Source organism: Carlito syrichta, unplaced genomic scaffold (genome assembly GCF_000164805.1).
Source record: "Carlito syrichta isolate Samal-C Ts95f unplaced genomic scaffold, Tarsius_syrichta-2.0.1 Scaffold169247, whole genome shotgun sequence".
Taxonomy (NCBI): Eukaryota; Metazoa; Chordata; class Mammalia; order Primates; family Tarsiidae; genus Carlito; species Carlito syrichta.
In genome coordinates this window covers 1,045,240-1,059,560 of record NW_007113343.1, presented here as the reverse complement: position 1 = coordinate 1,059,560, position 14,321 = coordinate 1,045,240, and the positions used below count along the sequence as shown (strand labels likewise).

Here is a 14,321-nt window from a genome sequence, read left to right as displayed (position 1 = left end):
GGCTGGGTGCTAGGGTCAAAAATGGATAACCAGAAATGGAGAAAACCTGACTTGGAAATCCCATAGAATAAAGGGGAGGCCGCCTCCACTCTTCTTGGGTGCTGTTCCTAACCCTCCTTGTGGACCCTGCCTTCCCACAGCAGACGGAGCCGGTAGCCCTGCCCCCACCTCCCTGAGAGCTCCAGAGCTCCCTGCTTTCTCACACTGCCACTTCCTACTCCCCTGTCTGGGCCCTAATCCAGCCCACCCGCTCCCCAGGGGCTGCCCTTGTCTCCATAGACCACATGGAACTTGGTTAGGGTCACATGGAACTTGGCTTGAATGAAGCCCTGCCTCTTCTTACACATGATCTTGGCAAACAACTGTATCTCGCTGCCTCAGTTTCCCCATCTGTGAAATGGGGCTTCTCTTGCTCACTTTGGAAGACAAGACACCCTGGGAGCTAGGCCCCTGGATACCTATCCCTCATCTCACCCTCCTGGGTGCACCAGGATCTTGGTCACTCCACCTCCATAGGCAACTCTTCACCCGAGGACCATCTCTGCTCAGAAGGTTGCCGGGGGCCAAGCTGCCTCCCAGCCCAAGGGTCCGGGGACAGACCCACATCCAGAAGAGGATATTCTTTCATCTCGAAGATTGTCTTATTCACTCACTCTGGGAGCACTTGGGGCCTGACACCACCATCTGGCCCCCAGGACCAGGAAACAGCCATCCACAGTCAACGTGTCCTATCCAAACTCGAGTGACTAGGGTGCGTGCAAGGATGGGGGTGCCCAAGCTTAGCTCAGCCTGGAAACCCTGTTCTTGTCACTGGGGTCCCACATCTTTCAGAATGTGCCAGTTCCTCCCTCCCCCCAACCCTCCCTGCACCCCTCAGCAAGGAGATGCTGCAGACTTAAGAGCAGAGGCTGACCGTGTGAGGAGGATCCCAAACAGAGGAGGCTGAGCTACTGGCTTATTTGGGGGAGGGGAGTGTGTGGGTTTGCTAGGGCTGCTGTAACAAAAAGTATCCAAACTAAGCGACTTGACAGAAATATATTCCCTCACAGTCCTGGAGGCTGGAAGTCCAAAACTGAGGTGTAAGCAGGGTGGTTTCTTCTGAGGATTTCTTTCGAGGGAAGGATGTTTTCCAAGTCTCCCTTCTTGACTCATAGCTGGTATCCTCCTCCATGTCTCTTCACATCATCTTCCCTCTGTGCACATCTGTCTCTGTGTCCAAATGTCCTCTTTCACAAAGATAACCGCCATATTGGAGATGGGTGCACCCTGATGACCTCATCTTAACTGACTGCTTCTGCAATGATCCTCTCTCCAAATAAGGTCCCAAACTGAGGTACTGGGGGTTAGAACTTCATCACATGAACTTCAGGGGACACAACTTTACACTAAAGCATCTGGAGGCAGTAGGGTATTGTGAACAAGTAAGTGCTGTAATGATCTTGCGTTTAACACTTAGCTTTTCCTCCATTGATGCTGTTGGGCTCTGAGGCTGTTTTCTCATCTGCAAAATGGAGCTTGAATCAGTTCATCTGTTCATCTATTCATTGCTTCTTTTGTTCTTTCGGTGAATTGGCAGTTGTGAGTCAAGCACACACTGGAGAAATATGAGTCAGAGGTGGCTGTGGTTTAAATGTTTGTCTCCTCCAAAGTTCATGTTGAAATTTAATTGCCATTCTAATAGTATTAAGAGGTGGGGCCTTTAAGAGGTGATTATGTCATGAAGGCTCAACTCTCATAAATGGATTAATGCCATTATTGTAAGAGTGTGTTCATTATAAAAGGGAAAGTTTGATCCCCTTTTCTCTGCCCTCTTTCGTTGTCCTTCCACCTTCTACCATCTGATGATGGGCAAGAAGGTCCTCACCAGATGCCAGTCCCTCGTTTTGGGCTTCCCAGCCTCCAGAATTGTGTGCCAGTCAATTTCAGTTCACTATAAATTACCCAATCTCAGGTATTCTTTTACAGCAACCCAAAATGGATTAAGACAGTTACTGGCCTTACAGGGTGGCAGTGAGGATGACAGAGGGCCACTTAAAGCCTGAAGAGTGTGCAGGCAAACAGTAGGTGCTCCCTTAAGTGTCCACTCCTGTCCTCTCTCCCTCCAGCTGCATTGTGCAAAGCTCTGAGGGCAAGTTGGGCCTCCATTCCACATGCAGTTGACCCTCACTTCTTGTCCCAAAGATGTTCTTTCCAGAGCTAGGGACTTTAGAGGAATGCAGGGAAGACCCCCGTCCCTGGAGGGGTCCTTCCTGGGTGACCTCCTCCTTTGAGCCTGGATGTCTGACATTCCTCAGGAGTATGGAAAAGCCAAGCGCCCAGCCAGTGGGAGGAACAGGTACAGCTGCAGAGGTATCCCCAAGAGGTGGTGCACCCATGGGCCCCACACAGATGCCCCCTCAGAAAGCCTCACAGGGATTCACTTATCCCCTCTCCAAGTTTCGGCTACTGCTTCCTCAAAGCCTCCCTCCTCTGATAACTCTGAATTGGAAAATCAAAGCCTCAGATTGGCTTCTTTGCCATTTTCCACTATTTCATGATAGTGTTGAAGCAGCCGGGGTGGTTTCCAGTCTGACATCCCTGCCAGATTTCGGCTGTGCTCCCGGCCAGTCACCCCACCTCAGCCAGCTTCTGAGCTTTCTAAATATAGCTCCTTCCTTGGACAACAAAGACGCGGTCCTCTGGATGGCTGCAGTCCCAATGGCCAGCTTCTGGGCTGCCTGTCAGACTTCCCCACCAGGAGGGATGGGGACAGACAGGGAGTGGCCAGGCCTGGAGAGGAGCTGCTGAAGTCCATGCAGCAGCCAGAGTGACATTCAGATCCAGACGCCCAGGAGCTAGGACCTGAGTCTTCTGATTCTGGGGATGTGTGTGGCCTGGCGCCCTCTCCTAGGCAGGCTCTGCTAAGCTGTGACTTAGGGAAAGGAGAGAAGAATAATGATCTCCCCAGGAGGAAGTGGAAAGAGCCTGCCTTCAAGGACACTCAATTCCACTTCAGTCATGCTGGATGACTCTGGGCAGAATATTCGCCTTCAGTCTCCGTTTGTACATCTGTGAAGTGGGGACAAGAACCATGTCGAAGGGATTAGAGAGAGCTTGTGCTGGGTGGTGGGTCCAGTGGCCCTGCCATGCCAGGGCTCCATGTCTGGACGTGATGGATTGCTGGCATCGCTTCTGAAGAACAGGTGCTCAAGCAGGGCATCTCATCCTCATGTGGGACTGTGCTGAAGTGGGAGCCGCATCCTGCCCTTGGTGTGCATCTTCAGTTCAGCCTGGTGTCAGATGGAGGCCCTCCTCCAGTCCCAGGAAGCGCTGTGAGGTACTCACTCTTCATAAAACAAATTCCCGCACCCAGAGCCTCCACGACCTTTAGATGGGGAAGCAGCCAAGCTTCTCTCTCCCATCCCAGCCCTCTTCCTTCAGATCTCAGCCCTCAGCCGTCCAGGGCCCAGTGGACACTGAGGATCCTTTAATACCCTGACCCACATGTAGACATAACCCTTGAGTGCAGGTAAGAGCAACTGGGATCACTGAAAAGAATGAAACTTGGATTTCTCAGCTCTGGGCCTGGCTGTGTTTGGGGGGCATCGACACATGGCCTCCCCCAAGCCCCACTCAGTTCTGCTAAGGGTAAAGGGCCTGGTCTCTTCCTTAGGTTTCTAACACTGGGACGGGTGGGACAGATGAGACCCACCCCTCCTGCTAGGCATCCTCAGGAGACACCCAATACCAACCATCTATCTGTATGGAAAGCCTGGCCTTTGACAATGAGTGGCCTTCTGCCCCTGGGCTTTCCTCAGGCAGGTCTACAGGCCGCTATCCACCTATTTGATGATGCTCTCTGGGTGTAAATAAGTCAGGACTTTATGTTCAGTCTCTAGGGACTGATGGGGACAGGGATGTCAAGTTGTTGGTGGAAACATCAGGCTCCATTTATTTAGACCTGCCTTTCAGCTAGCCAACGAGCTGGCCCCCTGGCAGGGGTGCTCCATGGGGAAATCATGCATTGAAGGGGTGGGGAAGCAGTTGCATAGCTACCTGTTGCCATGGCAACCATCTGCCAAGCGCCAACTCCACACCACAGCCCTTGAAACAGCTCTGCTGTCAGCTTTGTTTTTAATGGAGATTGAATCAGCAATGCAAGGTTGTGCGGCTCTTAAGTGGCAAAAACCAGAATTCAGTTTGTGCACCTTGGCGTCCCAAAGTTTCTAGTATGATCACAGTTGTTAAAAAGTGTGTCTAGGGTCTGTTGGGAATGATGGTGGACTTTATTATAACAAAAGCCCTGAGCTTTCTTGAGAGGACGTCATGGGGAGCTAACCTACCAGAACTCTCGGGGGTGTCACAAACATGTCAGCAGAAGAAACCAACACTTTTAGTGTATTTCAATTTTTCAAAGGTCTTTGGAAAATGCCAAAAAGGCTTTTACATACTTAGAAAAAAATTAATTTTGCCGGCATGCTTTATCATGCATAGGAACCTGTGTACGGAAAAGAAGATATTCTGAAGAATAAACATGTGTTTTGCATGATGGAAAACTGTAAACAGTGGGATCTCAAAGGGATTGGTGCTGGAAGAGTCTTTACTTTCCAATTAAAGATACAGAGAGGAAATACATGGTGAAAATTCCAAGACTACAAGGATTTTTGTGGAATAAGACACCAAATTAATGGGATGCATATGTTTTTTGCTTTGGTTCCCAAATCATTGCTAACAATCAGCATTTTATTAGCCTGTTTGCCACAGTTAAGATGCAATGCATACCTATTGTGTACTCATGATGTGCCAGGCGTGGTGCTAGGTACTGGTGTGTATGTGGTCCTCTGCTTTACAAAAGTGGGATTATATGGTTTGAACACTTGCTGGTTTACATACATAAAAATCACTTTGCAAAGAATGACATTGAGGCATTTCCAAATGTTAATGTCTGTATCAAGGCATTTCCAAGTTGGTTACCTCTTGTTGGGCTTTGCCATTATTTCTGGATTACAAATAGTGTAACAATACAGCCTTACACATCCTTGTACTGGGGTATTTGCATATACGGACAAATGTTTCCGAAGATGATTAGCATGAAAAGGGAAATTATTGGGTCAAAGGACATATGCATTTAACTTTGGGGGAGATGCTGATGAATTGCCTGCAGAAAAAAAGTTGACTTCAATTTTAATACACCAAAGCACCTGGCAATGCCTATTTTCTCAAACCAACACTGAATATTATATTTGTTTCCTATGGATGCTGTAATAAATTACCACAAGTGTTTGTTTGTTTGTTTTAGAAAGCAGGATTTATTAAGAGGACAGAAAAGCTCCCACAGTGGGAGGGGACCTGAGGGAGTTGCCCAAATTACCACAAGTTTAGTGGATTAAAACAACATATATTTATTATTTTCTAGTACTGGAGGTCAGAAGTCCAATCCCCCTGGACTAAAGTCCAAGTGTGGGTGGAGCTTCATTCCTTCCTGAAGGTCCCAGGAGAGAGTTTGTTTCTTATGTAGCCCCTTCCATCTTCAAGGCCAGCAATGGCCGACAGAGTCTCTGTGATATCTCACGTGGCATGACTCTGACACTGACTCTTCTTCTACACTGTTACTGTTTGTTATAATTAATTAATTTAGAGTTGGGATGCCACTGTCTTGTCTTCCAAGCTGGAGTACAGTGTCATGTTCACAGCTCACTGCAGCCTTGACCTCCTGGGTGCAGCTTCAACCTCCCAGACTCAGATGATCCTCCCACCCCAAAGACAAGGTCTGGCTATATTGCCCAGTCTGGTCTTGAATTCCTGGGCTCAAGCAATCCTCTCTCCCAGCCTCCCAAAGTACTGAGACTACAGGCTTGAGCTACCACACTTGGCTTTTGTTCCCATTTTTAAAGTACCTTATGATGACATTAGGCGTACCCGGATGACCCAGGATTATCTTCCTATCTGCAAGTCAGATGATTACCTGCAACCTAATTCCCCCTTGCTATGTAACAGAACATATCCAGAGGTTCCAGGGAATAGGATGTGGACATCTCTCAGGGTTGGGGGGAGTGCATTATTCTGCCTACCAAGGAGATGATCAACCTTTTAAATTTTTTTCTAATCTAAGGGGAAAATGATATTCTGCTCTTTTAAATTGCATTTTTTGACGATTTCATTGGTGAGACTGTGCATCTTCTATGTGAAGAGGCAGAACAATTTCTATTATTATAAGTTGCCTGTTCATGCTCTTTGTCTTCTTTTCTACTGAGCTGCCTTCTTTTTTTCTCTTTTCTCCAATTGAATGATGAATTCCTTAAGGGCAGAGACCTCCTCATATTCACCTTTGTGTCTCCAGTGCCTCAAAATATGGCCAGATTCAGAGATGGGATTTCTTGACTGTGGGTGCTTCCTCCCTGCCAAATGTCATCCCTCCCACTCCATTTGCTTGCTATTCTGCTTTGGAAGGAATGTCAGGAGACTTCCGGCTGAGCTGCCCGAGTGGAGTCTGTGTATAGGAGGGTGTGGTGGGCTGAGACAAGGCATGTCTTGTGGGTTGCTCCCAGCCCCCGTACTTCTCCCACCATGGTGGGTTGCTGAGAAAGTAACAGGAACAAAAGCATCACCAGCAGCTTTTGGGATGGAGAGTCCCGGCTGTGGCGCTGCTAGTACTTGCAGTGTTGGTCAGAGCAGGGGGTGCCGAGCCCTGGGAAAAGACACGCAGCAGCGACCAGGCACAGTCGCGGATGGGAAGGGTGGGGCTCTAGAGAGACATGCAGAAGGGTAATTTTAGGTCATTTTCCAGGGTGTCAGGCCATGTGATCTCCATTGACATTTTTTGATAAATTTACAGTAAAGACTCTAATTGCTTTTCAGTTATTCTGGGGTTCAGACTTTACCTCTTCTGAAGGCCTGGTGAGCACAGAGCCAGGTGTCTGGTGGTGACTAGCACAAGCCCAGAAGCACAGAGGCCTTCACACTGGCCTCCTCTCGTCATCCTTCAGAGGGACCTGTGGGAAGATGGTGTCCCATGATGGCCCTGAGGGTCCTCCGGTCGGGGCTTCCTTGCATGGTGAGCAGAGCGCGACGCTCTGAGGTATGGCAGGCCGGGAGTCGGTGTCCGGTTGGGGTCACAACAGTGCTATGCAGAGACCAAGGCTGCAGCTGCCCTGAACCAGACACTTGTTGTCTCAGACCCTACGGTGCTGGCCAGAGGACACCCAGACCTGGACCTGGGACGCCAGCTACTTCCCAATGATGGAGCCTCATTCCCTAGGCCACCTGGCCAGGGCCTCTCTGCTCGCTCTCGTACTGCACAGTTGCTCTGGGCCCAGGCCTTCTGAGACCCTGTTTGCAGCCTTCCCTGTCCATATCTGTTGGTGCTGTGACCTTAGTTCACAGAGCGGAGGAGGAGATCGCCCTGGCCACTGAGGTCCCAGCCTGCCCAGCCAGGCTTTTCCAGGGGAGCAGATATTGGGCTTCACACCTGCTTTCAGAACAGAGGGTGCCCTGGATCAGAGGGAGCAAGCAGGTCCTTCCCACCCCAAGGTCCTTCCAGAAGGTTTGCTGGGGCACCAGAACACCAGGCCTCGGGAGAGTTTCTTTTCTGGGTACTGCTTCTGGAGCTGTGAGTCCTCCTGGTTCAAGGACTGGTGGTGGAAAGAGCTGTCTGCTCCAAACTAGCTGCAGTTTCTCGGGAGCGCCCTCTGCCTCTGTGAGCCTCCATTTCCCTGCTGGCGACATGGAGAAGGCAGTCCCTGCTGCCTGCTGGGAGAAGTCACTGAGCAAACTCAGGGACATCAGTACTGCCGCAGCACTGGCACGGTGTTCCCTCCTCTTCTGTCCTCCTCTCCTAGCTTTAAAGCTGTGGGTTCCTAGGTCTGAGCCTGACAGCAAGTCTGGAACCTGAAGCAGCCCTGCGCCTTCAGTGAAGTGACCACGGTGTCCTAGACCACGCCCCCCTCCTCTGCAACTCGGGCCTCAGGGGTGAACAGATCCCCTTCTTCCTTCTCCCCTTCCTTCTCCAGCTACATGGAGCTGGCAACCATAAGGGGAAGTCACCTGGGCTGGGGAGGCTGGATTCTAGCCACCCTCCTCTGTTTCGAAGCTGGCAGCTGCCTTTGCCTCTTGCCTGGACCCTAGACCGGGATCTTGAGGGGGGCTCCTGCGGGGCAGGGCTGTGGCCTCTAGGGCAGAGGCTCCACGCGATGCTTCCTCTGCTGCCTCTGTTGGGTCTCCACAGGCAGCAGGGCCCCACGAGGCCCAGTCTACAGCCCTCCCTATGCCGTCGGGCGGGCCTGGACCTCATTAGCACTCTTTATTAAACCCATCTGTTCCACATTGAGGACTAGCCCTGCGTCCCTGTGCTCCACCCTGGGTGTTAGATGGAGGGGGAAGACTGCGTACAGACAACAACTGTATGAGTTGGGTGTGGGATCTATGAGGCCCTGGGCTGTAGCCTGCGGCGAGAGGCGCCGAAGAACAGCAGATGTGTGGAGCTAGGAGCGACGGCATCCAGAAACCTTTCCTGGCCATCCTGAGCCTGTGGGGTCACAACTGGGGGGTGAAAACGGGCCTGGCCCTCTCAGAGCACAGCGGGCCTACTGCTCTGCATTGCCCTGATGCGCTGTCCCCTCCCGTCCCCCAGGAGTGCATCATCGACGAGGACTGTGGGCCCAGCAAGTACTGCCAGTTTGCCAGCTTCCAGTACACCTGCCAGCCGTGCCGGGACCAGCAGACAGTGAGTGTGCCCAGGACCTTCAGGGATGCAGCACCAGGTTAAGGGGACAGGAGAAGAAGGCCAGAGGCCCCGGGACTCTCAGCTGGGCTTCCTGGAAGAGCCTCGCAATGATGGGAGGGGCCGGGAAGGAGCATCCAAAGAACCTGACCCATGAAATGACCAGGATGTTTTCTGATCCAGGATGGTAGGAAGTTATCTGCAGATCTGGGGTCACCTTCACCTCACCTGTGTCCTCTGGTCATGTTGTCTGCCTCATTGATGGCAGAGAAGAGGAGGGAGGGAAGAAAGAAGAAGAGACCCTAAACCTGTACCTTTTTCTGGGGATGACCCATCCTAGCGTGTGACACACACACACACACTCCTGCAGCCCCCGGGCAGGGAGAGGGGCACCCTCTCTCCTCCTGGACCTGCAGCCCAGAAAAGCTTTCTCCCAGTCTTCCCAGTAAGAGAGAGCAGAGGGGCCTGGAGGAGGCCAGAGCATTTCCCTAATGGAGGCTTCCCTTGGGGAATGAGAAGCCAGGGCAGAGGAGACTTTTTCCATCACCCAGCAGATATTTTGCACAAAGCCACACAGACTCACAGATTTTTCTTGCCATTTTTCCTTATTCAGACAACACAGCACACTAGTAGGTCTGGAAAATAAATGGACTTTTCCTGCCCCACCTGGCCGTCCATAGCGAGGCCGCTGCTGTGGTACCTCCCGGCTGACCCCGCTCGGTGCCATCTCTGGGCACAGCTGTGGGGACCTCACTTTGATGTCTAACCGCCATGGCCCACACGGCTCCAGGATGTGGCACCTGCCTGTTATTCCCATCTTCGGTTGACTTGGGCCTTTGTTTAATCAGCTTATCAGAGTTTGCTGCTGCCTTCATCGCTGGGCCTCGAGCTAGCCCACTCCCCGACCTAGGGACCTAATGAAAAAGGGGAAGACAGAGGTCTGTGGGGGACCACAAAGACTCCTGCTGTCCTTTCAAAATCTTCAGCTGCATAGAAAGACTCAGATATGTGACTCCCGGGTGCCATTTTCCCGGTGTTCTGACCTCACATCTCACCAGTCAAGCTCCTATCTCTACCCCCTTGACTTCCACTGAAACCTAACCCAGGACCTCGGTCTCCGATCTGCAGCGGGAGGGTGTGGGTTCCTCCATCTGCAGCGTCTTCAGGCTGGCTGGGGACAGTGACAGGCCGGACTCTCTTGCCCCCTCTCTGCAGCTCTGCACCAGGGACAGTGAGTGCTGTGGAGACCAGCTCTGTGTCTGGGGTCATTGCACCAAGACGGCCACCAGGGGCGGCAACGGGACCATTTGTGATAACCAGAGGGACTGCCAGCCTGGGCTGTGCTGTGCCTTCCAGAGAGGTGAGTGGGTTCCGCTCGGATGCTGGAAAAGCCCTATCCCAAATGCCACCAGCCTGGGCCTCCTGAGGCCGAGTCATGCCAAGCACATGGGTTCTGGTTCCACCGCCTGTTCTTTTGCTGTGAAGTGCCCCCTTCCACTCTCACCTGCCACTCGTGCTGCCTCCCAGGTAAGGTCTGCTCGGGCTCTGTCTGCCCCCACTAGGGTTTTTGGGCAACTCTACACCACCTCCCCAGCCCGGCTAGTCCTCCTGGTGCCCACGGCCTTGGTTATCCTCCCAAAGGGCAACTTTTGGGTTGCTCCCTGGGGCCCCCAGCAGCTCCTGCTGCTTCCCACTCGGCTCTGACTCCTCAGTGTGACTCACAGGGCCTCCCCAGACCCAGCCTATGACTCCTTGGCCCATTTGGGAATCTCCCTGGCCCCGACTTTTTCCATGAAGCCCATCCCGGGCCTTTGTGGGTGTTATGTCCGGGCCTGAATGCCTTTGCCCCACTCTGACTTTCTCTAGACTTTCTGGCTCTTGAGTCTACCTCTTCCAGGCAGTCCTCCTGCTTCTGCTTTCCCTGATCACTCCCTCCTGAGCCCGCCCAGGCTGCCATTCTTGTTTCCCCTCATTTCGCTTCTTCATACCTAAACTGTATGTTGGGATTGAGGCTGGAAGGTGGGAGGTTGTACCCCATTTCTCTGCTCCCTCCCCTTGGTGCCCTCCAGGCCTGCTGTTCCCTGTGTGCACGCCCTTGCCCGTGGAGGGCGAACTCTGCCACGACCCCGCCAGCCGGCTCCTGGACCTCATCACCTGGGAGCTGGAGCCAGATGGAGCTTTGGACCGATGCCCATGTGCCAGTGGCCTCCTCTGCCAGCCCCACAGGTGAGACTCCCCCACCCTCCCTATGAGGGGGCTAAGGGCAGATGTGCCATCCCATGGGGACGCAGGAGCAGGTTTTGCCTGGGGGTGAGGTAGGTTCCACTTGGGACAGGTTTAGATAAGAAGTCCTTGGGCCATCCAGATGGAAGGGTCCCGACAGCAGTCAGGTCTGTATATAGGTCTGGGGCTCAGGAGATGGCTGGCCACAGGTGCAGATTCTAGGCACATCTAAATGATGGTTGGAGTTTCGTGAATGGGTGGCCCAGGGAGAGGGCATGGAGGGGGAAGAGGCGGGGCCCAGGGAGGGAGCCCAGGCCCCTCACAGTGATGGATAAGCAGAGAAAATGGCGCTGGCAGAGGGGCAGAAGGGAGACTGGGATTGGTCCCAAGGTGGAGGTCATCACCCACAGTGTTAAGGCTGCTGAAACATGGGAGGCATCAGGGCTCAGCCTGGCCAGCTTCCCAGGGCAGGGAAGCTTCCAGTCCTCCCCACAGCCTCTACTCAAACTTCTCTCCCAGCAGAATCCAGGGTGGCTGGGCAGACAGGTGGAACTTGTCTTCTGCCTCCACAGAGGCCCAAGCCTCTTGCGTGTGGCTAGACAACATCCCACTGTCAGGCTGCCTCCTGCCTGGAGCCTCAGATGGCAGGGGCTTCGGGGGGAGCCTTATGCTGCAGTAGACCCCTGGGGGCCTGCCCCTAGGATGCTGGGCCCACAGAGTCTCAGGAGCTGAGGCCTGCAGAGGCCCCTTAGCACATTCTCCCAAGGGAGCCTCCCACAGGAGTCACGTTCAAGGTAGATGGCAGGAAGTGAAGATTGTTGAAGAGACAGGCCAGGAGTCTGCAAAGTAGGCAGCCCAGCACGGTGCTTTCTCTGGGGCCTGGGCCTCACCCCTTCCCATGCTCCCACGATTCAGGCCCAGCCTTGCCCATGTCTCCCCAGCCACAGCCTGGTGTATGTGTGCAAACTGGCCTTCATCGGGAGCCAAGACCAAGACGGGGAGATCCTGCTGCCCCGAGAGATCCCTGACGAGTATGATGCGGGTGGCTTCATGGAGGAGGTGCGCCAGGAGCTGGAGGACCTGGAGAGGAGCCTGAGCGAGGACCTGGCACTAGGGGAGACCGCCGCCGCCGCCACTGAGCTGCTGGGGGGAGAAGAGATCTAGTTGCAGACCAGGCCACGGGTAGATGTGCAATAGACATAGCTAATTTATTTCCCCGGTGTGTCCTCTAGGTGTGGGCTGGCCAGGCTTCTTTCCATGTCCTCTTCCTGGTAAATTATCCCTCTAGCTTGGCAAAACGAGGTGCTGTGTATGTGTCCAGCTCCCCCAGACTGTGCTCCTGGCGTCCCAGTCACGGCACTTGGGCAAAACAGGCAGCAGTGAGGGCAGGACCAGTGGCTCTGCCACGCTCTGCGCGGCTTGGAAATTGCTCACGGGGAGAGGATGGAAAGGATGCGGAGATTCCCCAGGATGCCTTTGGGGAAGTGAAGAGCGCCCTGCTTTGCAAGCATCCACCTGGCAGAGATGCCACAAATGAACTTCTCACGCCACTCCCTTCATGGGCACAGGCGAGCCGCACCGTTAATTGCTGCAGATGAAGTGTTCTGTTCACTCTGCGTGACATGCATTCATCCCATCAGCGAATTTGCTCAGCTCCTACCTCTGTGCCAGGGCAGCATTTTCATATTCACTCTCTCACCATAGCCTGGGGACGGGGTAGGGTTCTCCTCTTCCTTCGGGGATCTCAGAGGCTTAGAGACTGCAAGCTGCATGCCCAAGTCACACAGTCAGTGATGGCCAGTGTAGGGTCACCCAGGAGTGACTCCAAGCTCAGTGCTCGTCCCACTACCCCACACCAGCCTCGGTGCCACCAAAAGTAGGAAGAATGGGATTTTTCTTCTTCTGAGGCACGTCTGGAATTAAGGCCAAACTAGTTCCCACGTCCCCATGAGATTAAGCTTCTACTGTTAGAAATAGCCGTGTTCTCCCCAGCGTGGGGCAGCCATCATTCTCTGGCAGTTGCATTAGTAATGTTGAAGGAATGTGATTGGGCATGGTATACAGGTTAACTTGCGGAATCAGTACTTAGGTAATTGGAGAGCCAGGATTAGAAATGGCCTTTGCAAAATCACTCAGCAGCAACTGAAGATCATTATCAACCACATGGAGACACTCAAACCAAGCAAGGCTCTGTGAAATATGGTGGTCGTACCCAGACTTTGAACACCAAACTACACTCCATTCACAAATGACATTTTCAGGTGCCATGGGCTGTTTCCATCATGTCTTCACCCAGAGTTATTACATTTTAAAGTTGCACTCAATTGTATAAGCATGCTTTCTTTGAGTTTTAAATTATGTATAAACACATGTGTTGCATTTAGAAGTCAAGCATAAATCACTTCAACTCCTTTTCTGTAGTTCTTGGACTTCTTTTTTCCTTTTGACTTTGAATAAATATCAAATCCTTTGAGCCAGAAAAAGTAAAATAGGAATGATCTATATTCCAGCCTAAGCAGTATAATGAGGGCTCATCTTTACAAAACAACAAAAAATTAGCCAGGCATAGTGGCAGGGGCTTGTAGTCCCAGCTACGTGGAAGGCTGAGGAGGGAGGATTGCTTCAGCCCAGGGGATCAAGGATGTGGTGAACTGTGATTGTGCCACTGCACTCCAGCCTGGGAGACAGAGTGAGACCCTGACTCAAAACAAAAGAATCTCCCATAGAAGCAAGTTTTTCAGATAGCTGAAGCACACCTCTTTCAGCATCAAACTGTTTTTGATATCTTAGCCATTATCTGAATGACATTTAGTCAGAAGAGTGTAAATGCAGCCAAGCGTGGTGGCTCAGCCTGTGATCCCAGCACTTTGGGAGGCTGAGGCAAGAGGATTGCCTGAGCTCAGGAGTTTGAGACCAGCCTGGGCAACTTGGTGAGACCTCATCTCTACATTAAACCACAAAAAATTAGCTGGGCGTGGTGGTGCATGCCTGTGGTTCCAGTTACTTGGAAGACTGAGGTGGAAGGATCGCCTGAGCCCAGCAGGTCGAGGCTGTGGTGACCATAAGCGTGCCACTGCACCCCAGCCTAGGTGACAGAGTGAGACTCCAACTCAAAAAGAAGTGTAAATGTTTCAGTGTCTTCTGAAAGAAGTGGAGTATGTATGACTTTTTGTGGGGAGCCTGCTTTAACCACATGCAGTGATAGGTAAGATCCTCAAGGACTATGATAATAAAGCTCTATATATTCAACCCAGCTGAGTGGCAGGCCCCAGGCTAGGTGCTGTACCCATATCAACTCATTTAGTGTACATTGAACTCCATGAGCAAAAAGATTGTGATAGAGCTAGAAGTCAGACAAAAGCAGCATCTACCATACAGTATGTCCAGCATATATTATTTT

The 14,321-nt window shown here is 52.3% G+C and overlaps 1 protein-coding gene across 1 annotated transcript in view; it reads left to right on the top strand.

Annotated features, from left to right (window-relative positions):
* The window catches only part of DKK3 (dickkopf WNT signaling pathway inhibitor 3), a 45,596-nt gene extending 32,261 nt beyond the window's left edge, over positions 1-13,335 (top strand). The window contains exons 4-7 of the mRNA XM_008051261.2: positions 8,609-8,701; positions 9,914-10,058; positions 10,768-10,924; positions 11,863-13,335. Coding sequence (XP_008049452.1) covers positions 8,609-8,701; positions 9,914-10,058; positions 10,768-10,924; positions 11,863-12,085 — 618 coding nt within the window. The 3' untranslated portion in view covers positions 12,086-13,335. The remainder of the gene's footprint in view (positions 1-8,608; positions 8,702-9,913; positions 10,059-10,767; positions 10,925-11,862) is intronic.
* Positions 13,336-14,321: the final 986 nt, after the last annotated feature.